Consider the following 27,935-nt stretch of genomic DNA (forward strand, 5'->3'; position numbering starts at 1 on the left):
ACTGTCAACTCCAACTCCTAAATTATCTTTTAAAAGAAAAAAGAATGTCTGTAAAAAATAAAAACTATACATAAGTCACTACACTTAAAACCCAAGACAAAAAAAAAAACGTTCTTTATGGTTCCTTCGACGCCGATTAAAAGCAGTTGTGCTGTTTTTCTTGGCGTTCCCTCACCGATTCGGTTTTGCTGGGTGACCCCTGGACCTTCTCCTGGACTTCTTCCGATCCTATATGAGCTTGGAGGCTGCCAGGGCGTCCTAGAACAACAAAGGGTTAAACTAGCGATTCAGCAGAACTCATAAAAGGACATTAATAGACAATCAAGCTTGAATTTTAATGAACTTATTTCGAAAGTTTATGTTTTCCCAAATTTCAGAAAAATCGGATAAAGTGTTTGGGATTTATGTTGTAAGAAGGCTTTCTTGAAAAAGGTCCCTATCGAACCCCGAAGGACAGATCAAGCCCATAATCTAGTAAAAAATTTCCTTTAAGTGGTGAACATTATTGTGAAATCAATCACATAAACTGTTTTGAAGTTATGATGTAACAAATAGAGAAATAGACTTAAAAATTGGTCCCTCACATTATTCTGTCAATAAAATGCCGAAAAACAATTGAAACCAGAAACTCCATTTCGTGATAATACGTATAAAATATAGGCTGAGCAGCACTTCAAACTCTTGACAAAAAAGGGATATTTTAATCTTATATAACAGGACAAGACTGTATTCTTACCTTGAACATAAAGTCTCTAAGGCGCCACAAAGCGTTGAGCACAGAGCCATGCTGTCCCACCCCATTACCCAACCAATGGGAGGGGAGGCGGGAGGGTTCGGGTGGGGGAAGGGTGGTTGGGGTGGCGCGTAGTTGGGACTCGTAGCGGCTCACTGTGCGGTTGTCCTGGGAGAGACCCTCGATATATCTGGAGGAGAACGGTACAAAGGTGAGTATTTATTATTATTTTAAGGGTTTTGATAGAGGGACTGAAGAAAGAAAATAATAATAAGAATGAAAGAAAGAAAAAGAAAAAGAAAAAAAAAAGAAAGAAAAACAAGTGGATGGAATCTCTTTACTGGATAAGAGTAGAGAGTGATGTTTGTTTTTTTTTTTTTTTTTTTTTTTTTTTTTTTGAGAGGAGAACTACCTGAAGAATGTGACCAGACAGTTGACGTTCCTGAAGGTCTTCTACAATATCGAGGTCAAGAACGCCCGATTGTGGAGGTATCATGTAAGTAAACACTGTTGGAGTTAATTTTTGACTGGAGTTGTGAACCAGTCCTCTTCCTAGGATCTCTCGATGAGAGTCGAATGTAAAGGGCAATGGGTAGGGACAGCGTACGTAGCTAGGTACGGTGGACCTTGAGTTAAAAAGCTTCCGGCCTCCTGAAAGAAAAGATCCCTGAAGACTAAAGGGCCCCTCCTTGGGCCCCGGGGTCCTCAGGCTAAAACCGTTCAGTCAGCACCAAGACACAATGGTTCGGCTCTTGGAGAGGACGTCGATAACCCAATACTTGTACGCCTTGTTAGATGTAGGGCAGTAGGAGACATTTTTTTTTCTTTCCAACTTTCACTAAGTCTTGTAATCATGTCAGTAGGGTAAGAATTAGGTTTCAACATTTCAATTACTTATATGTATAGGTATACCTAACTACTTATCTAGTTATAGGTAGAGGACTAAAGCTGGGGCCTGAGGTTTATCGAATCGGATTACGAAGGATTGAGTTCAATATTCTATTTAATCCTCGATTAAAGTAAGTAGTATATACATATCAAGCTTACATATTAGTACCTAGGTAGGTCTAGAAATTCATTATTATTAGACAGACGTCCTATAAACTAATGTAGGTAGGTGTAGGTACCTACCTACCTAATTTTTCAAACACTGATATCCTACCGTTATCCGTTATTATACTTTTTATTTGAGAGCTGTGTTTTTCATTTCACTTCCCCTCCTGCCGTTATCTCTTCGAGTGAACGCCGCGTCCTAAATTCCGGAAGTGACTCTCGAGTAGCATTCGGTTCCACCAAATTTGTTTTGTATTTCCAATTTCCACAATTTTTACCCCCACTCCTGACGCCAAGTTAACGCGGCGTTGGAATGAAAAATAGACCTTAGGTACCTATGTCTAGATTTCTAGAAGATTCATTTCCCTTAGGTTAATCTTGTACACGGAGAAAAAAACTAGGGTTCCAGCAGCCTAATCGGGTGACACGGTTCCGGCACTCTAATAATATTGAACTCTATATCGGGAAGCTCGACACTATAATAAGTATAGGTATAGCATTCCAATAGCCTAAATCGGGGAAGTAACCCAATAATAGAGTTCTTCCACCCTAAACGTGTGGCACCCTGTCACAATTTCTTTCCTCAGTGTAGGTACGTCTAGCTCCAGCACTTACTTTTGAAGCCTTCCTTCTTCCTTCCCAGGGGTACTCCAAATCCGCGACCAAGTTCCTCCAAACGACCACGACCCTGCCCGCCCCCGAGCAGTTGAAAGTGACCCTGACCCGACTGATCGAACGAAGCAACATCAAACATCGGCGAACCATTGAGGCGACTCAGAAATTCCTGGAAGAGCTGGAAACACGGGACAGTAAAGTGAACAGGGCTCTGGAACAATGTTCTGCCTTACGATTTACTTGAGCTTCGGGATAGTAAAGTGAACAGGGCTCTGGAACAATGTTCTGCCTTACGATTTACTTGAGCTGTGATCTTTGACGAACCCCTGAGCTCTGATGAGCCCCTGAGCTCTGACAGTCTGTTAATTTCCATTTGATTTGAATAGGCTTAATAGGGCTTTTAGCCTTTTAGGGGCTAAAAAGGTTGGTGAAACCCACCATGAGTCTATAAAAAAAAAGATGTCTTTAGCCCGCCTCTGTCGCGTTCCAGCCCCGGGCGAACTTTATTCTAAACAGGTAAGGTTCTTTCTTGGAACGACTGGCTTTCTCCTATCCCGTCCTCCTTTCTTCGAGATTGGTACTACGATGAATACTTATTTCTTATTTCCCACCTTTTCCACCAAAGGGATTTTTTTTCATTTGAGGGAAAATTATTAGTGTCTTTGAAAAAAAAAAAAAAAAAATCCCACACGTCGGCCCTCGTCTATGTAGGTATAGGTATAGGTACCTATGTATGTAGAAAGGAACTTTACGCTTATGATGCGTACACCTATATACTTAGGTACTTATATATGGAATAGCTTTGTTTTTCGATTTCATTCAGAAATTAATAGAAACAATTAGAATGCAACAACAGTAGAGAGAAGAGTCTCCCAGGTATTATTATAGAAACAACGGAGACGTGGCTCCTATAGAGTGTTGACTCAGCACGTCACCAAATAAGAAGCACAAGAGTTGGTTTAGGTCAGGGATTTCCAACTAATAGCAGCCCGCGGGCCACATGTGACCCATCAGATCAGTTTTGTGGCCCGCGAAGCTTTTTGGGTGGGCCCCATCGGGCTTCATTTTTCCTCTTTTAATATGGGGTGAACTCCCAAAATGTGGAGCATTCACCATCCCTTCTCAAGAAAATCGTGGATACGGGCCTGTTCCCCTGTGTAGTATGTGGCCCGCGAAGTACCTGATGCCTATAAAGTAGCATGTGGCCCGCATACACATCATGGAAGTTGGAAATCCCTGGTATATGCTATAGGTAGCTATAGTTATAAGAAGTTCTAAAGTGCCTATAGGTACGTAACTTACATAGAAGGTATTGACCTGGGTATTTATAGGTACTTTCCTTCTTGCTGATGACACTTTACCCATCAAAAGGTGAAAGTGATTTCCGATTAAGTGAACAAATAATAGGAAATAAAACTATGAATAAATAAAAAAAAAAACAAAAAAACAAGTAGATATCCACTTTTAGATTACCTATATATTAGGTTCAAAGGTGTTTCCTTGTAAGAAAAGTGTTGTAGAACTTTATTGTAGATATTATTGATAGCATTTTGAATGTACCATTTCCCTATGGTTCACTGAAGATAAGCAATGCTGTGTGTGGTTAGTATCTGGATGGGTTACAATCTGGACAGTATCATGCTATTGGATTTTTCCAGCCCCACTCAGGCTGGCTCAAATCCTTCCTACATTTCCTTCTAAGTAATGTAAATTGTCAAAGGGGACATTAAAATCCTTTATCTATAATAATAGGTATTTGAACAAACAAGGAGTGAAAATACCACATAATCACTAAAGGTACTGTCAGCTAGCACCATACTTGGTATCTACATTAAGCTATGAAATCACATAAAAAAATGTTTTTGATATTCTAGGGAAGCTAGAAGAGCTAGATGCTGGAAAACACCCATATCAAGAGAAAGAACCCCTTGAAGCATGGCCAGATAATACAAACCCACACAAAGGCTATGAAATCACATTAAAAAATGTTTTTGATATTCCAGGGAAGCTAGAAGAGCTAGATGCTGGAAAACACCCATATCAAGAGAAAGAACCCCTTGAAGCATGGCCAGATAATACAAACCCACACACGGGAGAAATAGGAGGTCCTCGAGGCCCTGAGCCCACTCGTTATGGTGATTGGGAAAGGAAGGGGAGAGTCACCGATTTCTAAATGGTCAGATTTAGGGACATCATGTTCCTGAGGCAGCAGTCATATATTCCTTTAGGAAACCGAGATGATTTTTCCTCTTCTGAAGCTCATTTCTCCTCTTTTGTCTTGGTAGCACCTGTACTAAACCATAGAAAATCTACTATTTTGAAGAAGGAAAATTGTCTCAGTTTGGGAAAGGAAAATATACCTTGCACTTGTTTGTCATGCAGTAGATCTCAGGTTTGATTCTCACCATTGGGAAAATATTTCATGTTACTTTCTGGTCCTCTTGTCTTGGTCAAGCACCATAATTATTGTCCACATTTTACAAAAGTGCTTAAAAGGTAGGTAGAACCTATTTATTTGTATTTATTAAAGTGTTCTAACATTGAATTAGAATGTTATATACACAGGTAGAACCTAGAAATGAGTGCAAAGTTGCTTCAATTGAAAAAAAAGAAGGAAATATTTTATTATTGATAATTTTATTAAATTTAATTCACCTTATTCTAGTCCTATTTTTTAGAGGGGTTATTCAAAAGAAGAAAGAAATCAAGTTGTTCCTATCCTAAGTAACTATGTTAAAGCAAAGAAATCATACTCAGTGGGTGTAGTCATCAAGATGGCCTACCTTGTAAACAGGAGGGTGTGAGTTCAATCCCAGTCAAGGTATAACCCCGTGTGGGGGGCACTAAAAATTTCAAAAGGTTGGGAACGACTGCTTTACAGAAATGCAAATTGAAGATTATAATAAAAAGAATGGAAAAATAAAACAAGATGACGATGGGGTACCTTGGATACCAAAAAAAAATTAAATTAAATAAAATTACAGATAAAATAAAAAATACTGAAACAAAATACTCTTATCCTTCTTCTTCTTCTTCTTCTTCTTCTTCTTCTTCTTCTTCTTCTTCTTCTTCTTCTTCTTCTTAATTTGAATAAAATATCGGGAACATAATTGATATATAAAGTAATGTGAAATAAGAACTAGAGGGTAAAAATAAAATAAACAGAGATACTGCAAAAGACTAAACTTTTATACTACAGAAATAAATGAGAGACCACTGGGCTAATGAAATTTTGGTCTTAAAAACGGAGGCTACGATCGATATAAGAAGAAAAACAAGCTAAAATAAGAGAGACACTACAAAAACTAAAAGAATAAGACCAGAGAGGTTAAGCAGCAAGGAGCGTGTACCCTGAATGAGATGGTGACTGGAATGGAGACCACGATCGATATAAGATCAGAGAAACAAGCTAAAATAATAGTGACACTACAAAAACTAAAAGAATAACAGAGAAATAAGGTAAAATAAAAGTGACTACTGACACTACATAAAACTAAAAGAATAAGACCAAAGAGGTTAAGCAACAAGGAGCGTGTACCCTGAATGAGATGGTGACTGGAGGTGGTGGTCACGTGTTCATTGACGGCAATAACGGAGGTGGGGATGGACGAGTTGGGTGGAAGAGACCTAACTGTGACGACGGGGGACGGCGGGATGGGCTTGTGAGCCGGGACGTGGTTTCTAGAATAAGTCGTGGTGGTTGAGAAAGTCATTTATATTCACACAATAGAACAATTAAGATTTATGTGTGGGTGTGTGTGTGTGAGTGAATGCATGTGTAGAATTGTTTGTTGTAAATGTCTTATGTACCTATGTTAATGTCAATCTTAACTTGTCCTTTTTTTAAATTTAAACAGGTCTTGATTATTGTTCCATAAAATGTAATGTTATTACCAATCAAATATATGTATAAGATCTTGTTTAGACTGCGAGAGTAAAGGGACTTTTCAGTCCTATGCTGGTAGTATAAACAAGGTATATTCTATTCTATTATGAATAATCGCAATTTTTTCCTCATACCTGTACACTGAGAAAAAAGTCAGCGATACGGTGTCACAAGTTAGGGTGGAAGAACTCTTTTATTGGGTTACTTCCCCTGATTTAGGCTGTTGGAATGCTATATTATAGTGTCGAGCTTCCCGATATAATAGGGTTCAATATCAGAGTGCCGGAACCTAGTCACTCGATTGGGCAGCTGGTGCCCTAGTTTTTTCTCAGTGTACAGAAAGGTTATTGTTGGACTATTTGATTTAAAAAAAAAAAAAAAAAAATTTTTTTCTGAGGACGAACCTCATCTGTTTCAGATAAAATCCGCCCCCGGGCGGGAATCGAACCTGCGACCTTACAAGGCAGGCCTGTTACCACTGGGGGCACGGTTAGTCCAGTGGTATACTTCTTCTCTGTTTAGGACGTCAGATATTGTTTCTGGACGTACAAGGGGTTTCAAGACTTTTATTAAACGCCCAATCCCAATCCTTCCAACACTGTGATATTACCTGATGTAGGCATCAGAATGCAGGAGTCTCTGGGGGCGCGGGGGCACAGTTATGAAGAGGGGCTCCAAAGGTTTGGGCACCACTACCACTTGAGGTACTTGCTGTTGCTGTTGAGCGCCTGAAAATATGAAACCAGAAATGAAATAATATGGAACTCTATCCCGTACATCATTCTCCAATATTGCTCATTATTTGCCTTGAAAACTATTGCCAGAAGCAGTTAAAGCCAGCCGCGTTACCTTGGAAGATAGCACGCCTTCTTTGTAACTTGTGAGCACTAGTCCGCGGGTTCGATTACTACCCGGGGCGAACTTTATCCTAGACAGATAAGGTTCGTTCTCGGAACGACTGGCTTTCCTCTTAGGTACGTCTAGCTCCAGCACTTACCTTTGAAACCTTTCTTCTTCCTTCCCAGGGGTACTCCAAATCCGCGACCAAGTTCCTCCAAACGACCACGACCCTGCCCGCCCCCGAGCAGTTGAAAGTGACCCTGACCCGACTGATCGAACGAAGCAACATCAAACATCGGCGAACCATTGAGGCGACTCAGAAATTCCTGGAAGAGCTGGAAACACGGGACAGTAAAGTGAACAGGGCTCTGGAACAATGTTCTGCCTTACGATTTACTTAAACTGTGTGATCTCCGATGAGCCCCTGAGCTCTGATGGTCGGTTTCACCAATACCTATTTTTTTTCAGCCTCTGGAAGGCTGTTAAGCTAACAGTCTGTTAAATAGTTAAATTCCATTTGATTTGAATAGACTTAATAGGGCTTTTATAGGGGCTAAAAAGGTTAGTGAAACCCATAATGAGTCTATAAAAAAAGATGTCTTTAGCCCGCTTCTGTCTAGTAAGCGTTCTCGCCCCGGGCGAACTTTGTTCTAAACAGATAAGGTTCGTTCTTGGAACGACTGGCTTTCTCCTATCCTGTCCTCCAAGACAGGCTAGGAGAAAGCCAGCCGTTCTGAGGACGAACCTCATCTGTTTCAGATAAAATCCGCCCCCGGGCGGGAATCGAACCTGCGACCTTACAAGGCAGGCCTGTTACCACTGGGGGCACGGTTAGTCCAGTGGTATACTTCTTCTCTGTTTAGGACGTCAGATATTGTTTCTGGACGTACAAGGGGTTTCAAGACTTTTATTAAACGCCCAATCCCAATCCTTCCAACACTGTGATATTACCTGATGTAGGCATCAGAATGCAGGAGTCTCTGGGGGCGCGGGGGCACAGTTATGAAGAGGGGCTCCAAAGGTTTGGGCACCACTACCACTTGAGGTACTTGCTGTTGCTGTTGAGCGCCTGAAAATATAAAACCAGAAGTTAAATAATATTATGGAACTCTATCCCGTACACCATTCTCCAATCTTGCTCATTATTTGCCTTGAAAACTATTGCCAGAAGCAGTTAAAGCCAGCCGAGGGAACTCTATCCCGTACACCATTCTCCAATCTTGCTCATTATTTGCCTTGAAAACTATTGCCAGAAGCAGTTAAAGCCAGCCGAGTTACCTTGGAAGGTAGCACGCCTTCTTTGTAACTTGTAAGCACTAGTCCGCGGGTTCGATTACTACCCGGGGCGAACTTTATCCTAGACAGATAAGGTTCGTTCTCGGAACGGCTGACTTTCCTCTATCCCGTCCCTCTCTCTTCGATTTTAAGACGATAAAGAAGCAGTTGGAAACAAAATTATCGAGCTCTTAATTTCTATCCTTCTTCCTTATTCTCTCCTCACTTCCTGATATGATAACAGTGATAATGATAAGTGAATGTATGAAACTTTAGTAAACATTGACTTACCGTTTTGTTGGGAAGGCGATGCTTTCCTCTATCCCGTCCCTCTCTGTTCGATTTTAAGACGATAAAGAAGCAGTTGGAAACAAAATTATCGAACTCTCAATTTCTATTCCTCCCTCCTTATTCTCTCCTCACTTCCTGATATGATAACAGTGATAAGTGAATGTATGAAACTTTAGTAAACATTGACTTACCGTTTTGTTGGGAAGGCGATGGCGTGTTTCGTTGCTGGGGCATTAGATTGCTGTTAGCGCCTGACACTGCAAAAATGATAGGGTCAGAATACGATATAAGTATAATAATATGCTTCTCTAGGATAATTCATCTAATTCATCCTTTTGGCTAGGACTAGACGCCTTTCTTGCCATGTGGAAGTTCCCGGGTTCGAATCCCACCATCGACAAAAAATTTGCACTCGTATTTCGATTGCAAGTATTACTTCATCCTTTTGGCTAGGACTAGACGCCTTTCTTGCCATGTAGAAGTTCCCGGGTTCGAATCCCACCATCGACAAAAAATTTGCACTCGTATTTCGATTGCAAGTATTACTTTCTGGTGGTCTTGTGCTGACCCAGCACCAGGACATCTCTAAACGGAAAGTATTGTGTCTCTTATCGCCCATCTGATGAGGGACATTCTACGGAATAGGCATGCTACGACACAGATAAAACTGGATGGCTTGGTAGCGCTTACAAAAACTTGGATCTAATTTCCAAATAGTCTTTTTAAAAAAAGCTCATACAAGAACTTGTTGTACCTTTTCCCGAACTTGAAAGTAGCGTCTTAAAAAAAAAAAAAAAAAAAAACAACAGCTGATATATTCCGAATACTCCAGCACCGTACACTTTCCAATGATATTGGTGGTGGGGTTTGTCGCCTCCTGGTTCGAGAGCAGTACTTCCTTCTGATAGAATATCTTGTTAGGGGGAACAACTATATCGGCAGGCAACACTATGTACGGGCCGTGAATGAAGCTGTTCCCACTGGAATAGCACAATGCAATTTTTTTTTATTTATTATTTTTTTTTAAAAAAAAGCTCATCAGTTAGGTGGAAGAGTTGGCTATGTGAGAATCCTAACATTAACACCTTAAAAAATATGTGTAGGGATGGGGAACCTTGCCAAATTCCCTAAAAGCCCGCCACTCACGATGACTTTTGTCACATAATTTGCCTCGGTGGTGTATTGGTCAAGGCGCTCGCCTGGTAAACAGGAGGGCGTGGGTTCAATCCCAGTCGAGGTATGGAATTTTATCCTCAAAATAATTTGAGAATTTGACCACAATAATAGTAGTAGCCTACTGCTGGAGTAAAGGGACTTTTCAATCTTGACCACTACACCACCGACAATGTCATCCACATACACAACAGTTACACTCACATTCATACTTGCATCCCGTGTTCGCCCGCGCGCGAAAGTTCCGGCACCCTCCCCCACTTCAAGGAGTTGTTGGAACGGAAGATTAAGAAGAGGAGGATTTTAGGAGGAAAATAACCCTTCGCTAACTGCTTCTGTGAGGGTGGCTTTGAAAGAGTGAAAGGAAAGTGAGTAAATGAGGTATATTCTATTCTAAATGACAACTTACCAGTTCTACTCAATGTCCGAGCGCGATCCATACACGCAAACAGATCGTCCTGAAACATGTCCAGCCTTCGGTACTGGCCCGAGTCTAACCGACGCTTGATCAGGTCTAACGAGATCGCCCGAACCTTGGTCCCATTGGGGAGCTCATCGTGTTCGGGCAGTTCCGCCATCGAGTCCGAGAAACATCGGCCTTCTTCGTCCTGAAAAACGAACAGGTTGTTATATTGAGCTCCTTGTTGTTAAATGAGGACTAGAATAAATCTATACGTATACAGATACAGGGTGCAGTTATCGAAGAGAAGAAGGACAGGATAGGAGAAAGCCAGCCGTTCCGAAAGCGAACCGGGTAATTATTCAGAATCCACGGCAATGCAAAGTACTTGTTGTTAAATGAGGATTGTAATGAATAAATCTATACGCATACAGGGTGCACTTATCGAAGAGAAGAAGGACAGGATAGGAGAAAGCCAGCCGTTCCGAAAGCGAACCGGGTAATTATTCAGAATCCACGGCAATGCAAAAGAAAGCTTCTTTTGTGTTTAACCTAACCCGAAAATAACACTAGTCACTGCTCATTTGTGACAGCTCCTTCTTGTAGCAATTTTCCGTTGACGTGACTTCTGAGCAAGTACCGCGCAACGTATCTTATCTGTTTAGGATACACAGAAATTACAGTTGGACAGTTTTGTTGACATCTGTGTCCTTATGGTCACAAATCAAAGAGAGGGGGGATAGGATAGGAAAAAGCCAGCCGTCCCGAAAGCAAAATTTGCGTGGGATAAAGTTCGCCCCGGGTGGGAATCGAACCAGCTACCAAACCGATTTCTCACTTTTCAAAATGATCTGTAATACTAATACATACACAAAATTATCTGTATACCAACATTAAGGACATGAAAGGAGCCCAGACATTGTTTATTGTTTCTGAAGATTTGTACTCGTTTTTCGATTGCAAATATTTTAACGGGTTACTTTCTGGTGTTCTCGTGTTGACCCAGCACCTAAATGGGAAGTATTGTGTCTCTTCTCGCCCATCTGATGAGAGGCATACTACGGGATGGGCATGCTACGACACAGGCCACAAGCGTCCAATGTAGCAGTTGTTTCATCGCTACGAAAAAAAAACGGGGGGGAAACACTCATCTTTAAAAAAAAAAAAAAAAAAAAAAAAAAAAAAAAAACAAAAAAAGATTAATGAGATGAATACCGTTTATTCCTGCACCTCAAACAAGGTCGCACTAGCCTAGTTAGCTTGGTTGGTAGCGCGTCTGTAAGTGATAGGTCGAGGGTTCGATTTCCGCCCGGGGCGGATTTTATCCTGAAGGGATAAGATTCGTTCTAGGAACGGCTGGCTTTCTCCTATCCCATGTTCCTTCTCTCTTCTCGGGACGATAAGACCTTGGCAGTTACAGATCCCTCTAGCAAATCTTAAAAAAAAGGCTCTGGAATTCCTCACATGGAACCCTGTGGGCTGTCAGGGTCCTATAATTGACGCGACGGCCCTATTTTCATATCCTTCGGTCTTCGCGTGTTCTTCCGTCTTTTTTCTGTGTACTATTACTGTCTACCGCGGCTGTTCTACTATACCTAACCTCTTCTGGGCTTTCAAGATAGCAACGAGTGTCCATGATAAAGTAAGTCTAATTAAGGCTTTTGAATCTTACCTTTTCCAAGAACTTGCGCGTGGCTACATGAAAAGTTTCGTCAGGTCTAAAGTACTGGTTCCCGTACATCATAGGCTGGCCTTCGTTGTTGGTCCATAGTCTCTCGATGCTGACAATGTAAGGTTCCTGCCCCTTATCCTTGGATTCCGAATAGATGAAGTCTCCAATGCGATAGACCTATGAAAAGAATAAAAAGGATTTTTTTTTCTTTTTTTTTTTTAAGAGGTTTGACAGAGGGAACTGTAACTGCTATGGTCTTATGTCCCGAAATCGAAGAGAGAAGGAAGACAGGATAGGAGAAAGCCAGCCGTTCCGAGAACGAACATTATCCCAGCAGGCAGATCCGAAGTGATTTCCATCTTGCTTTGCAACATCTGACTCGAATTACTCTGAGGAAACAAAATAGGAAATTAATGATCGAGAGAAGTAAGCTAACCTAAGTTAGATTCGAGAGTCTTGTAAGCACTAGGTTGTGGGTTCGATTCCCGAACGGACCGAACTTTAATAATAACAATATTGAGTGGAAGATTACCACTAGGAGAGTTTAACGTCGGAGGCGTTCTCTACCACCAAACCTTAGAGCTCCATTATTATGTGGTCAATTCATCAAATAAATGAGGATAAAAATTCCACTTTTCCAAGAACTTGCGCGTGGCTACATGAAAAGTTTCGTCAGGTCTAAAGTACTGGTTCCCGTACATCATAGGCTGGCCTTCGTTGTTGGTCCATAGTCTCTCGATGCTGACAATGTAAGGTTCCTGCCCCTTATCCTTGGATTCCGAATAGATGAAGTCTCCAATGCGATAGACCTATGAAAAGAACAAAAAGGAATTTTTAATCGTGTTAAGCATACTTAAATGTGTCACAAATACCATTCCCCAATTATAACACCTAGATGAATTTTATGATTTGATTTAGACTCGAACCACCAACTTCTAGATCCAAAGTCCAACGCGTTTACCACTGCACCACTGAGGTTGGTCTGTGAAGGGTGTTTACATAGTATTTCCCTAGAGTGGGTTTCTCAAAGTCCGCCAAGACACATGTCTTGATTTTTGGAGGACCAATGTTTTTCAAAGTTGCGGCCCCGACCTACCTGCTTTGGTGGTGTAGTGGTCAAGACGCTCGCCTGGTAAACAGGAGGGCGTGGGTTCAATCCCAGCCAAAAGTGAAAAATCAATATGGAATAGTGATTTGTGTTTCGAATAGGTCCCACTACTAATACACATTGAAATTCAGGTAGTGGTCAAGAGGCTCGCCTGGTAAACAGGAGGGCGTGGATTCAATCCCAGCCAAAAGTGAAAAATCAATATGGAATAGTGATTTGTGTTTCGAATAGGTCCCACTACTAATACACATTGAAATTCAGACCCAAAAGTCAAATTTCGAAACATGCATTTTGAATTTTTCACCCCTAAATTATGAATTTCATTTTTGGGTCTGATAGCCTCATAGTTCGAACCTACCTGTTGATTGAAGCTCATCGCATTGTCTGCCACTCCGACGCTAGGGGTCGCTGGCTTCTTCTCCTTCCCCTCCTCCTCATCTTCCTCCTCCGTGTTTGTATCTTCCCCTCCTTCCGCTCAACTATTGAGTTGCCAATTGACACAGTATACTAAGTCAGACACAAATGTTATAAATTTCAAAGAATTAATTTGACGATGGGATTCGTACACTAAATAAGGAAAAAGAACCTAGTGAACCTAGAGATTTTATAGAGGAAATAATAAATAATCATAGTGCTTATTTATACTGATCACATAGGACTGAAAAGTCCCTTTACTCCAGCAGTAGGCTACTACTATTATTGTGGTCAAATTCTAGAATTATATTGAGGATAAAATTCCATACCTCGACTGGGATTGAACCCACGCCCTCCTGTTTACCAGGCGAGCATCTTGACCACGTTTTGAGGTCCCTAGAGCCTAAATCCAAAGTTTCAGCCATTGGTCCGTGTGGAACAAAAATGGATTTAGAGAAGTGATCAAAACGCGCACAGTGAAAGAAAAATAATAATAATAATTCTCTAAATATAGCCTAGAACCCTGCATCTCCAGGTTGATGCTCTTTACTCGGTCCTAACCACCCTTCCTGAGAGGGAGGGAGGGGGGGTCGTTTTCACTTTCCTTATCCTAATGGAAAAAATGTAATGTAATCGGGTAAAATTTTCCATGGTCAGTATTTAGTGCCAAAACGCGTTTTGAGGTCCCTAGAGCCTAAATCCAAAGTTTCAGCCATTGGTCCGTGTGTGTGTGTGTGTGTGTGTGTGTGTGTGTGTGTGTGTGTGTGTGTGTCTTTGTAATCAAAATATCTCAAGAACGGCGAATCCACTCCTCTTTATATCCTAACCCAGTACATAACCACAACCTGAAAAATTAATTATACAGGTTGTATCTGCTCACCTTCTTGGAAGCAACGGGGGTGTTGACGGGCGTGCTTACACCCGGTGTACTCTCTACAGAGCATGTGTGTGTGTAATCAAAATATCTCAAGAACGGCGAATCCACTCCTCTTTATATCCTACCCCAGCCTAACCCAGTACATAGCCACAACCTGAAAAATTTATTATACAGGTTGTATCTGCTCACCTTCTTGGAAGCAACGGGGGTGTTGACGGGCGTGCTTACACCCGGTGTACTCTCTACAGAGCATACAGATGGGGGTGGTCCATCCATAGAATCCTCACACATGAGGTCCGAAGTGATTTCCATCTTGCTTTGCAACATCTGACTCGAATTACTCTGAGGAAAAAATAAAAAAAAATAGGAAATTGATGATCGAGAGAAGTAAGCTAACCTAAGTTAGATTCGAGAGTCTTGTAAACACTAGGTCGTGAGTTCGATTCCCGAACGGACCGAACTTTAATAATAACAATATTGAGTGGAAGATTACCACTAGGAGAGGTTAACGTCGGAGGCGTTCTCTACCACCAAACCTTAGAGCTCCATTATTATGTGGTCAATTCATCAAATAAATGAGGATAAAAATTCCAAAGGAATTTTTAATCGTGTTAAGAATACTTAAATGTGTCACAAATACCATTCCCCAATTATAACACCTAGATGAATTTTATGACTTGACTTAGACTCGAACCACCAACTTCTAGATCCAAAGTCCAACGCGTTTACCACTGCACCACTGAGGTTGGTCTGTGAAGGGCGTTTACATAGCATTTCCCTAGAGTGGGTTTCTCAAAGTCCGCCAAGACACATGTCTTGATTTTTTGGAGGACCAATGTTTTTCAAAGTAGTTTACCAGGCGAGCGTCTTGACCACTACGCCACCGAGGCAGGTAAACTTTATCTAGATGTAACCATTGGCGATGATTAATTTGTGACAAGCATTTAAGTATGCTCAACACAATTAAAAATTCCTTTTTACTCACATTCGAGTTGCGAGGCAGGTAAAATTTATCAAGGTGTAACCATTGGAGAACGATGATTAATTTGTGACAACCATTTAAGTATGCTCAACATAATTAAAAATTCCTTTTTACTCACATTCGAGTTGCTATCAAACGTATGCGGATACACACTGCTAGCGGCCGCGCTGTTGCCAGATGCTTACGCCGGCAGGTAAAATTTATCAAGGTGTAACCATTGGCGATGATTAATTTGTGACAAGCATTTAAGTATGCTCAACACAATTAAAAATTCCTTTTTACTCACATTCGAGTTGCTATCAAACGTATGCGGATACACACTGCTAGCGGCCGCGCTGTTGCCAGATGCTCCCATTCCAAGGTTGCCAAGTTTCTCCTCCTTCACCCCTCCCATACCGAAGTCTCCCATATGCTGAGGGTTCGCGCGCACCGGGGTTGAGTGACCCCCGGGCGTGGCGAGCGATTGGATGGGCGGGTGGTGATGGGGCGTGTGCGGGGTGGGCGTGGCATGAGAGACACCGCCTGTGTGCTGGGGCGTCTCCACGATGAGACCCGTGGGTCCGACCTGTGTGGGGAGGTGAAGAAAATAAATAAAATAATATCGACGGAAAAATAAAATAAAATCTCATAATAAATAAATAAAAATCTTGTAGGTATATTCAAAGAGAAAAAAAAAGCAATCTCCGTGGTCGAGTGGGTATTACACTAGGCTCGCACGCCGAAGGTCCCAGGTTCGATTCCCGGCGGGCTCGAAGTTTTGTCCGTCTTGTGCTTGGAGTCCGGGGTGCATTCAGCCTCGTTGAGTAGCGACCAGTAATGGCATTACCACTGTGAAAAGATTATTGAAATGTGGAAATGGATTGCTAAGGAGGCACTTAGTAATGCTGTGATATCCACAAAAGATGTGAAAAGGCTCTGCTTTTAAACAAATAAATTAATTGTAATGTAATGTAAATGCAGTTTCTTTGTGTTATTATATCACAACTTTGGTGCTCACTGCAGCATTGTAGGATTTTTTTTCCAATATCTCAATAATACTAACATCCAATGTTTACCTACCATGCTGGCACCGGTCGCTATGCGCATTTATATGTCATAGCTACTCATTTTCCTCACGAGGCTGAGTGGGCCTCGCAACATCCAGTCACGGAATCAATCATTATTTGCATGATACAAATTTCATGACCCCGCCGGGAATCGAACCCGGGTCTCCCGCGTGCAAGGCGAGCGCAGTGATCACTACGCCATGGGAGCTGACAAATAAATCAATTATTCGATTGATTGATTGATTGATTGATTTGGATTACCTTCGGAGGGTTCAGGAGTCTGCGGAAGAAATAGATTTCGTCCTGATACACAGCAGGGGTGTGTGAATACTTCTTCAGTCCCACAGGAGGCAGATCTCGTATAACCTTGGTGACATCATCGTACATAGATTCCACAATGTAGACTTCGGACTCGGGTATCTCCGTGGGACGACCTGAGTGAATACGAAAAGCAATACGAGTGAGTAAGAGTGTGCTGAAAAAGTTGCCCGATGCCGGGTTCGATCCCACAATCCGTCAATAAAGTTTTGACCCATCAGCCATCAGCCACAGACAACAAGCGTCTAATGCACCAGTGTTTAATGTCCCTGAGGCTGCGAGGGAGCCGGTACAAGGCCAGAAGTTTGAACTTGGAAGATGGAGCAGGGGTTCCCTAGTGTGATGTTGTTTTCTGGAGATGTTTCTTTTTTATGCACAAATGGTTTATTAATTAAGTCTTGGAAAAGTAGAAATCCTTGTAAAAAATAATGATAACTAAATACTTACAAATAAATAAATAAATTATCTAATAATAATTCATGTGCTGAAAAAGTTGCCCGATGCCGGGGTTCGATCCCACAACACTTCAACAGCTGATGGGTCAACACTTTATTGTGTTGACCCATCAGCCACAGACAACAAGCGTCTAATGCACCAGTGTTTAATTCTTACGAAATGAAAATGGCAATGAAACACTCAGAAGGAGTCGGCGTTTTTCGCGAGCCTCTCAATCAGCTTTACGAGTGGCTGCCCTTTGCACTCAACTTTTGCTATTTCTTTAGCAAAGGTTAATTTCAGGCTGGTATTCTCCCTGTTTAATGTCCCCCAGCCAGACTAAGCTGGTCTACTCCCTGTTTAACGTCCCCCAGCCAGACTAAGCTTATCGCAATGAAACGCTCAGAAGGAGTCGGCGTTTTTCGCGAGCCTCTCAATCAGCTTTACGAGTGGCTGCCCTTTGCACTCAACCTTTGCTATTTCTTTAGCAAAGGGGAATTTCAGGCTGATATCCTCCCTGTTTAAGTCTTCCAGCTAGACTAAGCTGGTCTACTCTCTGTTTAACGTCCCCCAGCCAGACTAAGCTGGTCTACTCCCTGTTTAAGTCTTCCAGCCAGACTAAGCTGGTCTACTCCCTGTTTAGAGTCCCCCAGCCAGACGATTGAATATTGAATATTCATACTTACAGCTGATATATTCCGAATACTCCAGCACCGTACACTTTCCAATGATATTGGTGGTGGGGTTTGTCGCCTTTCCAGCCAGACTAAGCTGGTCTACTCCCTGTTAAGGTCTTCCAGCCAGACTAAGCTGGTCTACTCCCTCTTAAGGTCTTCCAGCCAGACTAAGCTTATCTACTCCCTGTTTAAGTCTTCCAGCCAGACTAAGCTGGTCTACTCCCTGTTTAACGTCCCCCAGCCAGACTAAGCTGGTCTACTCCCTGTTTAACGTCCCCCAGCCAGACTAAGCTGGTCTACTCCCTCTTAAGGTCTTCCAGCCAGACTAAACTGGTCTACTCCCTGTTTAAGTCTTCCAGCCAGACTAAGCTGGTCTACTCCCTGTTTAACGTCCCCCAGCCAGACTAAGCTGGTCTACTCCCTCTTAAGGTCTTCCAGCCAGACTAAACTGGTCTACTCCCTGTTTAAGTCTTCCAGCCAGACTAAGCTGGTCTACTCCCTGTTTAACGTCCCCCAGCCAGACTAAGCTGGTCTACTCCCTGTTTAACGTCCCCCAGCCAGACTAAGCTGGTCTACTCCCTGTTTAACGTCCCCCAGCCAGACTAAGCTGGTCTACTCCCTGTTTAACGTCCCCCAGCCAGACTAAGCTGGTCTACTCCCTGTTTAACGTCCCCCAGCCAGACTAAGCTGGTCTACTCCCTATTTAACGTCCCCCAGCCAGACTAAGCTGGTCTACTCCCTATTTAACGTCCCCCAGCCAGACTAAGCTGGTCTACTCCCTATTTAACGTCCCCCAGCCAGACTAAGCTGGTCTACTCCCTATTTAACGTCCCCCAGCCAGACTAAGCTGGTCTACTCCCTATTTAACGTCCCCCAGCCAGACTAAGCTGTAGTAGCCTACTGCTGGAGTAAAGGGACTTTTCAGTCGTATGCGAGCAGTATAAATAAGCACTACTATTATCACATGCGATGATCGATCAGTCCATCATTGCATGCGATAGAACTCATCGTGAGTGGCGGGCCTTAGGAATATCTACTGTAGCAGTAGTGACAGGGTTCGTTCACACTTACGTCTTGTCAGTCCAAATCCGGTCGATCTGCGCAATAAGGGGCTTGGCGTTCACGTTGTTAGGGTCCGTACACACGTACACACAGTCACCCAGTCCATCGCATACGATAGAACTCATCGTGAGTGGCGGGCCTTAGGAATCTACTGTAGCAGTAGTGACAGGGTTCGTTCACACTTACGCCTTGTCAGTCCAAATCCGGTCGATCTGCGCAATGAGGGGCTTGGCGTTCACGTTGTTAGGGTCCGTACACACGTACACACAGTCACCCGTCTTGATCACCATGCCTGTGGGTGAGTTGAACTGCTCGTAGTACATACAACCTGGAATTCAACACAGAAAATTATGAGAGAAATTCAAAGAGAAAATAAAAATTAAGACACAAGTTCAAGAAGAAATTGGATAAATAAATTGAGAATTGAATAAATAAGTTGAGAAATAAATCGAAAAAGATCATAGGTATATCAATAAAATAAAAAGACAAATTCAAAGAGAAAATGGTCACATTAGACATTCTATAGAATACCTAGACATTCTATAGAATACCTAGACATTCTATAGAATGCCGGTAACACATAATACCTGTATTCTATAGAATTCACGAATTGCCTGGTCAATTTTGATCACATTAGGCATTCTATAGAAAACTGAAAACCCAGGTAATCTATAGAATGCCGGTAACACATACAAAGCTTCCCTTACCTGGTTCACTATGAGGGGGAGCATGGGGGAGCAGCACATTGGGCTTGACGAAAATTATGAGACAAATTCAAAGAGAAAATAAAAATTAAGACACAAGTTCAAGAAGAAATTGGATAAATTGAGAATTGAATAAATAAGTTGAGAAATAAATCCAAAAAGATTTAGATCATATATCAATAAAATAAAAATACAAATTCAAAGAGAAAATGGTCACATTAGACATTCTATAGAATACCTGGGTATTCTATAGAATGCCGGTAATAATGTTACCGGCAATCTATAGAATTCACGAATTGCCTGTTCAATTTTGGTCTCATTAGGCATTCTATAGAATACCTCATATAGAATGCCGGAAACATATGCAAAGCTTCCCTTACCTGGTTCACTATGAGGGGGAGCATGGGGGAGCAGCACATTGGGCTTGACTTTCTCCGCGAATTTCTCTCTCTCTTCCAGTTCAGTCAGCTCTTGCTTGTGTTTCTCGACCCGTTCGCTGAACACGGACACTACCCTGTTCGGTTCCAGAGGGACTTCGCGCTCGATGAGTTTGTAGTTGAACACAATCGTGGCCCAACGATGCCCGGGAGGGTAGTACTGAAGAGGGAGACGGTGAAATCAATTAGGGATTTTTTCCCCCAAGAGGGAATTTCCCTCTCTTCCAGTTCAGTCAGCTCTTGCTTGTGTTTCTCGACCCGTTCGCTGAATACGGACACTACCCTGTTCGGTTCCAGAGGGACTTCGCGCTCGATGAGTTTGTAGTTGAACACGATCGTGGCCCAACGATGCCCGGGAGGGTAGTACTGAAGAGGGAGACGGTGAAATCAATTAGGGATTTTTTTTCCCCAAGAGGGAATTTCCAATCTTATTCTGGTTGCATAAGAAGAGTAGGTTAACTGTTAAGTGTATTTTTCCTTTCGGGAAACTGAACCACTGATTACAGCTTCATTCAGTTTCCATTGGAGCAGTGGTCAATTTTCCAGAGTTCAGTTTTTCGAAAGGAAATACGCCTATTACCTATAATATTCTATTCTAGTATGACTCACATCTACGCTTTTTTTATTTGGAAATTAAAGGGAATTTCCAATCTTATTCTGGTTGCATAAGAAGAGTAGGTTAACTGTTAAGTGTATTTTTTCCTTTCGGGAAACTGAACCACTGATTACAGCTTCATTCAGTTTCCATTGGAGCAGTGGTCAATTTTCCAGAGGTCAGTTTTTCGAAAGGAAATACGCCTATTACCTATAATATTCTATTCTAGTATGACTCACATCTACGCTTTTTTTATTTGGAAATTAATACTATAATAACACTGATCACTGCTCATTTGTGACAGCTCCTTTTCGTAGCAATTTATAATTGACGTGACTTCTGAACAAGTACGATTAAAAGTGCTAAAGGGGAGGAAAAGACCTCGTGCACACTTTACCTTGGCGATTTTCTTGAAGGACCGCGACTTGGACGAATACCGGGCTTTTCGTAGCAATTTATAATTGACGTGACTTCTGAACAAGTACCATTAAAAGTGCTAAAGGGGAGGAAAAGACCTCGTGCACACTTTACCTTGGCGATTTTCTTGAAGGACCGCGACTTGGACGAATACCGGGACTCGCACACGTAGACATCCTTCGCATCGAACCCTTCTGGACGAAACTTGAAGTAGTCCTTCACGTTGACAACGGCACAGCGACCCTGTATTTGCTTGAGTGGGATGGTCAGGTGAACGTCAGATTTGAATACCTCCTGAGGGGGGGGGGACAAGGTGACAGGAATGGGTTAATATGAGGTAATATTTATATCCCCCCGCAAAAAAAAAGAGGAGGTAAAAGGAAGTTTGTAAACATCATGTTTTCCCTTTGAAGGCCGCCCGAGTTAGGAGGCTTTTGAATCTTACGTATTCTTGAGAGTTCATTGCAACGGTATATATTTTTTATTTGTAAGATCTGTGTAACGTTTCGTCTTCATATCCTTCGGTCTTCGCGTGTTCTTCCGTCTTTTTTCTGTGTACTATTACTGTCTACCGCGGCTGTTCTACTATACCTAACCTCTTCTGAGTTTTTGGACCAAAAGAGTGACTCGGTAAAACATTTCGAGTGAATTTCCTAGCTCGTTAGACTAAGTAAAAAGTAAAATGAAAAAATCCTCACCCGAGGGTAGAGGCCCTAATTCGGCCACCCGTTCCAAGAGCACCTTCTCGAGGTTCACCGCGTCCTCGTAGATGAGAGACCCGGGTTCGTTGAATTCCCGACAGTTGCCGAACATCAGTCGGAAATCCGAAAGGATTTCGTCCTGACTCCGATACTTTTCGTTCTGAATGTTGCTCTCGATTTGACACATGTCGATGGGTTGCTTAATAACCTGCAATAGGAAATTAGACATGGAAGGAGGTAATTATTGGGAAGTTAGACATAAAAGGAGGTCATTAAAACACCCCTGTATAAACAGGTTGGAAATCAGACAGGATTTCGTCCTGGCTTCGATACTTTTCGTTCTGAATGTTGCTCTCGATTTGACACATGTCGATGGGTTGCTTAATAACCTGCAATAGGAAATTAGACATGGAAGGAGGTAATTATTAGGAAGTTGGACATAAAAGGAGGTCATTAAAACACCCCTGTACAAACAGGTTGGAAATCGGACAGGATTTCGTCCTGGCTTCGATACTTTTCGTTCTGAATGTTGCTCTCGATTTGACACATGTCGATGGGTTGCTTAATAACCTGCAATAGGAAATTAGACATGGAAGGAGGTAATTATTAGGAAGTTAGACATAAAAGGAGGTCATTAAAACACCCATGTATAAACAGGTTGGAAATCCGAAAGGATTTCGTCCTGACTCCGATACTTTTCGTTTTGAATGTTGCTATTTTTGATAAACTCTCTCTATTAAAATGCAGATGTAGCTCTAAGTTCAGAGGTTGGATTCCAGAACAGGTAAGGTGGATATCGCCTTACCTGACTTTGTTTCATTGTCGGACGAAGCACTGTGCAATATACCTTCCCCTTTTAAAGATTCTCTACCATTGCACATGTGACGTGTTTGGCAACAATGCCCATTTTTTTTTTGCTGTCACATTGATCTGGATGAACTATAGGTCATAACTCTTACCTTGTAGTATTCGGGATAGATTTTGGCCGAGGGCAGTTCCATGAACATGAGCATGGGCTGTCTCCCGTCCTGATCTCTGTAGTCCATCAAACACTTGCATAGGGTGTATAGGCGACGCTTCAACGGCTTGTTATCTGGGGAGGAAAGGAGAGAATTTTTACTTTCTATTACCAATTAATGTGTAGCGGAACTATTCTAGTAATGAGAAAGTATTTTACATTACATTGAAATGGGGGTCCAGTATGTAGGACTATTGCACCCCAAAGGAAAGAATAGAATAGAATATATTTATACTACTAGGATCAGACTGTAAAGTCCCAGAAAGAGTAGAAAGTGGAAATTATAATAAGTCGTCTTCTTCTTCTTCTTCTTCTTCTTCTTCTTCTTCTTCTTCTTCTTTCTCTTCTTTCTTCCTCTTTCTTGCTCTTTCTTCTTCTTTTATCTTCTTCTTTCTTCTTCTTCCTTCTTCTTCTTTCTTTCTTCTTCTTCTTCTTTCTTTCTTTCTTCTTCTTTCTTTCTTCTTCTTCTTCTTCTTTCTTTCTTCTTCTTCTTCTTTCTTTCTTCTTCTTCTTTCTTTCTTCTTCTTCTTCTTCTTTCTTTCTTCTTCTTCTTTCTTTCTTCCTCTTCTTCTTTCTTTCTTCTTCTTCTTTCTTTCTTCTTCTTTCTTTCTTTTTCTTCTTTCTTCTTTCTTCTTCTTCTTCTCCTTCTTTCTTCTCCTTCTTTCTTCTTCTTTCATCTTCTTCTTTCTTCTTCTTCTCATATTTTTATTTTCCTCCTTCTTCGCTTTTTCTTGTCCTTGACGGGGTCGGCGTTTCTCGTCACCCTCCCAATCAGTCCTAGGGTGATTGCCTTTTAGGCTGACTCTTGTTTTTGGCTACAAAATTTTTACGAGTGGATGCCCTTCGCACACAACCTTTCCTATTTATTTAGCAAGGGGAATTTCAGGCTGGTATCCTCCCTGTTTTAGGTCCCCCAGCCAGACTAAGCTGGTCTACTCCCTGTTTAAAGTAACCCAGTCAGACCAAGATGGTCTTCTCTGTTTAAACTTTTTTTAAGAACTTCGATTTTTTTTTCATTACAACTGCAAGTAACACAAGTTCAAAGTTTTCTTACTCACCCAAGTATTTTCCGCGAGTGAGAGCGCGGGGCGACTTGCTAGTCGACGCTACCTTCTGTCTGGCTCGCACAACTCTCGCGCCTTCCTGCTCCTCGTCAGAATCACTCTCTTCGTCATACTGGTTCCTGCCCTCTCTATCCAGGACCTGGGAAGGGAAGAATAGAATATACATTGTTTATCCTGCCAGAATGAGACTGAAAAGTCCCTTTAGACTCCACGCTGAACTCCATACGCAAAAAAGCCCCACTCTGAGGCTTAGGTGTGGGGGCAACTCCCCCAAAGGATGGGAAAAGCTTCTACGAATGTACCTGCAGTCCCCACACTCCCATAGCCTAAAGAAGGTCTTGAAAAGTTGATGGGATAATAATACACAAGATTGGGAGAACCATTCCTAATATTATACCTTGAATATGTAATAATAAAACACGGTTTGTCCAGTGGTGACGCGCTTGCTTGCCATGCAGAAGGTCCCGGGTTCGAATCCCACCATCCACAAAAATTTGTACTCGTTTTTCGATTGCAAATATTTCAACGGGTTACTTTCTGGTGTTCTCGTGTTGACCCAGCACCTAAATGGGAAGTATTTTGTCTCTTCTCGCCCATCTGATGAGAGGCATACAACGGGATGGGCATGCTACGACACAGACCATATGCGTCTAATGTAGCAGTTGTTCCATTGCTACAAAATAAAAACCGGCGGTGGAACACTCATCTTAAAAAAAAAAAAAAAAAAAAAAAAAAAACTACCCAACGGGAAGGGGGCGAGAACGAGATCCATTCACAGTTCACAGTTCACGTTTCACATTTCATAGTTCACACACTGATCGCTCTATCTCGATAACCACAACACCTAGAAAGCTGAAATTTGGTAGGGATATTCCTTTTATGGTCTAGGTGTGCAATAAGAAAGGATTTTGCGAAAATCTAAACCGATCCTGAGATATGATCAATTTTTGATCGCTAAAATCTCCATAAGAAATACACAGAGTGCAGAGACTGCGGGAGAGAAATGTTCCGCTCTCGACCAACATTTTGAGTTTCGTTTATGTTTTTAGTTTGATAACTATGCAGCTAATAGGGAGCGCGCAGAGCGACCGTATTTTTTTATCATTTTCTACAAGTTTGGCCATGCCTCGGGATGAACTAGCGGGATTCCGGAGCGAAGCGACGGAATTCAGCTAGTAGGTAATAATAAAATAGAACTTAGCCATCGGCACAGTGCCGGTGAAAGCATTTTAAATGCATCAGTTCCCCACGGACCACTCAAGCAACGTTGCGCGTGGTTAGTATCCGAATGGGTGACCATCTGCCCAATCAAGTGCTACTGGCTTTTCCCGACACCACTGGTAACGTAAAGGCCAGCCAATCACCATCTGGTAGACCTGACAGGCGGACCTGTTCAGCCGTACCTGTCAGGACTACCTGATAGTGTGTGAGCTCATCAGATATCAGGTAGACCTGACACTCCTGACAAGCAGATAGTGAGTGGCTATTTCATTTGCTTTCGACCTAATGTTTGTTGCCAATACAAATGTCAGTCTTACGATGTCTAAGATCATTACCTCTTGAACTTTTCTCTGCATCAGCTTCTGCAGTTTCACAGCATCCCGATACAGTCTCAAATCCGCCGGATTAAACTTCTTGGCGTTTTCAAACATCAGACTCAGTTCTCCGGTCAGTTCGTTCAGAGAAAACTTTTCGAGTTTTTGGATATACATATGTACCTAGGTACTACCTTTTAGTATTCAATTCAATCTTTATTGCACAAATATACAGTTGTATGTGGTACAATTTTAAAGTTTTAACTAAGGAGGGCAGCATTATACATATACAAAAATTCTTGTATTCTTACCTCTTGAACTTTTCTCTGCATCAGCTTCTGAAGTTTAACAGCGTCCCGATACAGTCTAGAATCAGCCGGATTGAACTTCTTGGCGTTTTCAAACATCAGATTCAATTCTCCGGTCAGTTCGTTCAGGGTGGAATAATGTCCGGATTTCAGGGTCTTCCCGATGGTGAGGAGAGAGCGCGGATTCTTGGGTGGTACAATTTTAAAGTTTTAACTAAGGAGGGCAGCATTATTATACATATATAAAAATTCTTGTTTTCTTACCTCTTGAACTTTTCTCTGCATCAGCTTCTGAAGTTTAACAGCGTCCCGATACAGTCTCGAATCAGCCGGATTAAACTTCTTGGCGTTTTCGAACATCAAATTCAATTCTCCGGTCAGTTCGTTCAGGGTGGAATAATGTCCGGATTTCAGGGTCTTCCCGATGGTGAGGAGAGAGCGCGGATTCTTGATTATCCGGTAATAGTCCGGATTGTACCGTTTGGCCGGCAGCTTGAGGAAGGGCTCGCTTAGGTTTCCGCCTGTGAGTGAGGGGACAGAAAATGAAAAAGGCTTTTATTATTTCTTTTTCAAGAGAAGGATCAAACAATAATTGAAGAGACCGCATCCCTTAGGATTGAGTAGGCTGTATTGTATTTTTTCAAGAAGTTTGATAGAGAGAACTGTAACTTCTGAGGTCTTATCGTCCCGAAGACGAAGAAAGAAGGAAGACAGGATAGGAGAAAGCTAGCCGTTCCGAGAACGAACCTTCTGTTTAGTTTTTCTGAGGTCTCATCGTCCTGAAATCGAAGAGAGGGTGACAGGATAGGAGAAATCTAGCCGTTCCGAGAACGAACCTTAACTGTGGTCCCGAAGACGAAGAAAGAAGGAAGACAGGATAGGAGAAATCTGGCCGTTCTGAGAAAGAACCTTCTGTTTAGTTTTTCCGAGGTCTCATCGTTCTGAAATGGAAGAGAGGGTGACAGGATAGGAGAAAGCTAACCGTTTCGAGAAAGAACCTTCTGTTTGGTTTTTCTGAGGTCTCATCGTCCTGAAATCGAAGAGAGGGTGACAGGATAGGAGAAATCTAGCCGTTCCGAGAACGAACCTTACCTGTTTCTGATAGCTGATAGTTATCTGCTATGAAATCAGCGATTGTCAAAACTTTCAGATTGGCATAAGTGTTGACTTACCTTTTAGGCTAATCCCAATTTGTAGAGTATGAAACAAAAGCAATATCCGACTCCACAAGCACAAATGTCAAATTTATTTTAAGTAGGCACATTCATACAAGCCTCACATGAGAAAATTTAAAATGATAAGACAGAAAAACTGAAAACTGGGAAAGGAAAAGCCAAAAATCAGGATTGGTTGAACGGGAAGTCAACTAAGTCAAGTCGGAAAATCGGAAAAATCAAAACAAAACGGACCGGGCTTCGGGACGGGAATCGGGCTTCTCTTTACAAGTGAGAAGCTGGCAAGCTGGCAACCAACATTTTCAGGGGTTCGAAAAATTTTACCTCCCCTCCACTCCGGTTGAGAACGTGGGATTTTTCCCGGAGGTTTTTTTTAAAAATCCCACTATTTAGTGTGGCGTGTGGCGCGAAATTTTAAAATTTTGAAGAACAAAAGACCAGAAAAAAATTGTTATTAAAAAAAAAAAATTGCGATTATTTGCGATGACTGGTTAATTTTCTATTTTTCTCCAATCTCCTCTTGAGTTATGGGAAGTCCATGGAAGTAGATGATCTTCATTTATCGACAGGTGCTCAAACAATTCGCTCTGTAACCTTTCCACAACTTGTGAAAGTTCTCATTGAACGACTCCATAAAGAATATTTTCTAATGAATTTGATCAAGTTAACCCAACCAGCTATAGGGCTGTTTGCCCCAACAGCTAAGCCTAGGAGTGGGCTTTATGTGTACGACGGTTCTGATAGCTGATAGTTATCTGCTATGAAATCAGCGATTGGCAAAACTTTCAGATTGGCATAAGTGTTGACTTACCTTTTAGGCTAATTCCAATTTGTTAAGTATGAAACAAAAGCAATATCCGACTCCACAAGCACAAATGTCAAATTTATTTTAAGTAAGTACATTCATACAAGCCTCACATGAGAAAATTTGAAATGATAAGACAGAAAAACTGAAAACTGGGAAAGGAAAAGCCAAAAATCAGGATTCAAGTCGGAAAATCGGAAAAACCAAAACAAAACGGACCGGGCTTCGGGACGGGAATCGGGCTTCTCTTTACAAGTGAGAAGCTGGCAACCAACATTTTCAGGGGTTCGAAAAATTTTACCTCCCCTCCACTCCGGTT

The 27,935-nt window shown here is 41.9% G+C and overlaps 1 protein-coding gene and 1 long non-coding RNA gene across 2 annotated transcripts; one reads left to right on the forward strand and one right to left on the reverse strand.

The window, feature by feature from the left end:
• On the reverse strand, positions 1-27,893 carry LOC103511965 (protein polybromo-1-like). Its single transcript, XM_026825566.1, has 26 exons — positions 27,870-27,893; positions 25,901-26,188; positions 25,640-25,822; positions 23,788-23,932; positions 22,671-22,804; positions 22,186-22,281; positions 21,993-22,100; positions 21,709-21,919; positions 21,456-21,460; positions 21,125-21,304; positions 19,942-20,158; positions 19,044-19,185; positions 18,867-18,892; positions 17,805-17,894; positions 16,627-16,799; positions 15,606-15,884; positions 14,591-14,679; positions 14,324-14,404; positions 12,811-12,829; positions 12,588-12,747; positions 11,939-12,099; positions 10,276-10,474; positions 8,885-9,001; positions 8,079-8,196; positions 737-923; positions 1-258 (listed from the first exon to the last, which is right to left on the reverse strand). The coding sequence occupies exons 1-26, from the start codon at positions 27,891-27,893 to the stop codon at positions 229-231; spliced, it is 3,462 nt and encodes a 1,153-aa protein (XP_026681367.1). The 3' UTR covers positions 1-228.
• LOC113468568 lies at positions 4,571-5,211 on the forward strand. The gene is made up of 2 exons (XR_003392275.1): positions 4,571-4,901; positions 4,967-5,211. It is a non-coding gene; the product is annotated as an uncharacterized LOC113468568 (long non-coding RNA).
• Positions 27,894-27,935: the final 42 nt, after the last annotated feature.

Source organism: Diaphorina citri, unplaced genomic scaffold, assembly GCF_000475195.1.
Source record: "Diaphorina citri unplaced genomic scaffold, Diaci psyllid genome assembly version 1.1 scaffold774, whole genome shotgun sequence".
NCBI lineage: Eukaryota > Metazoa > Arthropoda > Insecta > Hemiptera > Psyllidae > Diaphorina > Diaphorina citri.

Coding starts and splice junctions, on each gene's coding strand:
- LOC103511965 (XM_026825566.1), bottom strand. CDS start 27,893: ATGTTGGTTGCCAGCTTCTCACTT. Junction 17,895..18,866: donor CGGATTTGGACTGACAAGAC/GTAAGTGTGAAC, acceptor AACAGGGAGTAG/ACCAGCTTAGTCTGGCTGGA. Junction 14,405..14,590: donor GATGGACCACCCCCATCTGT/ATGCTCTGTAGA, acceptor TTACACACACAC/ATGCTCTGTAGAGAGTACAC.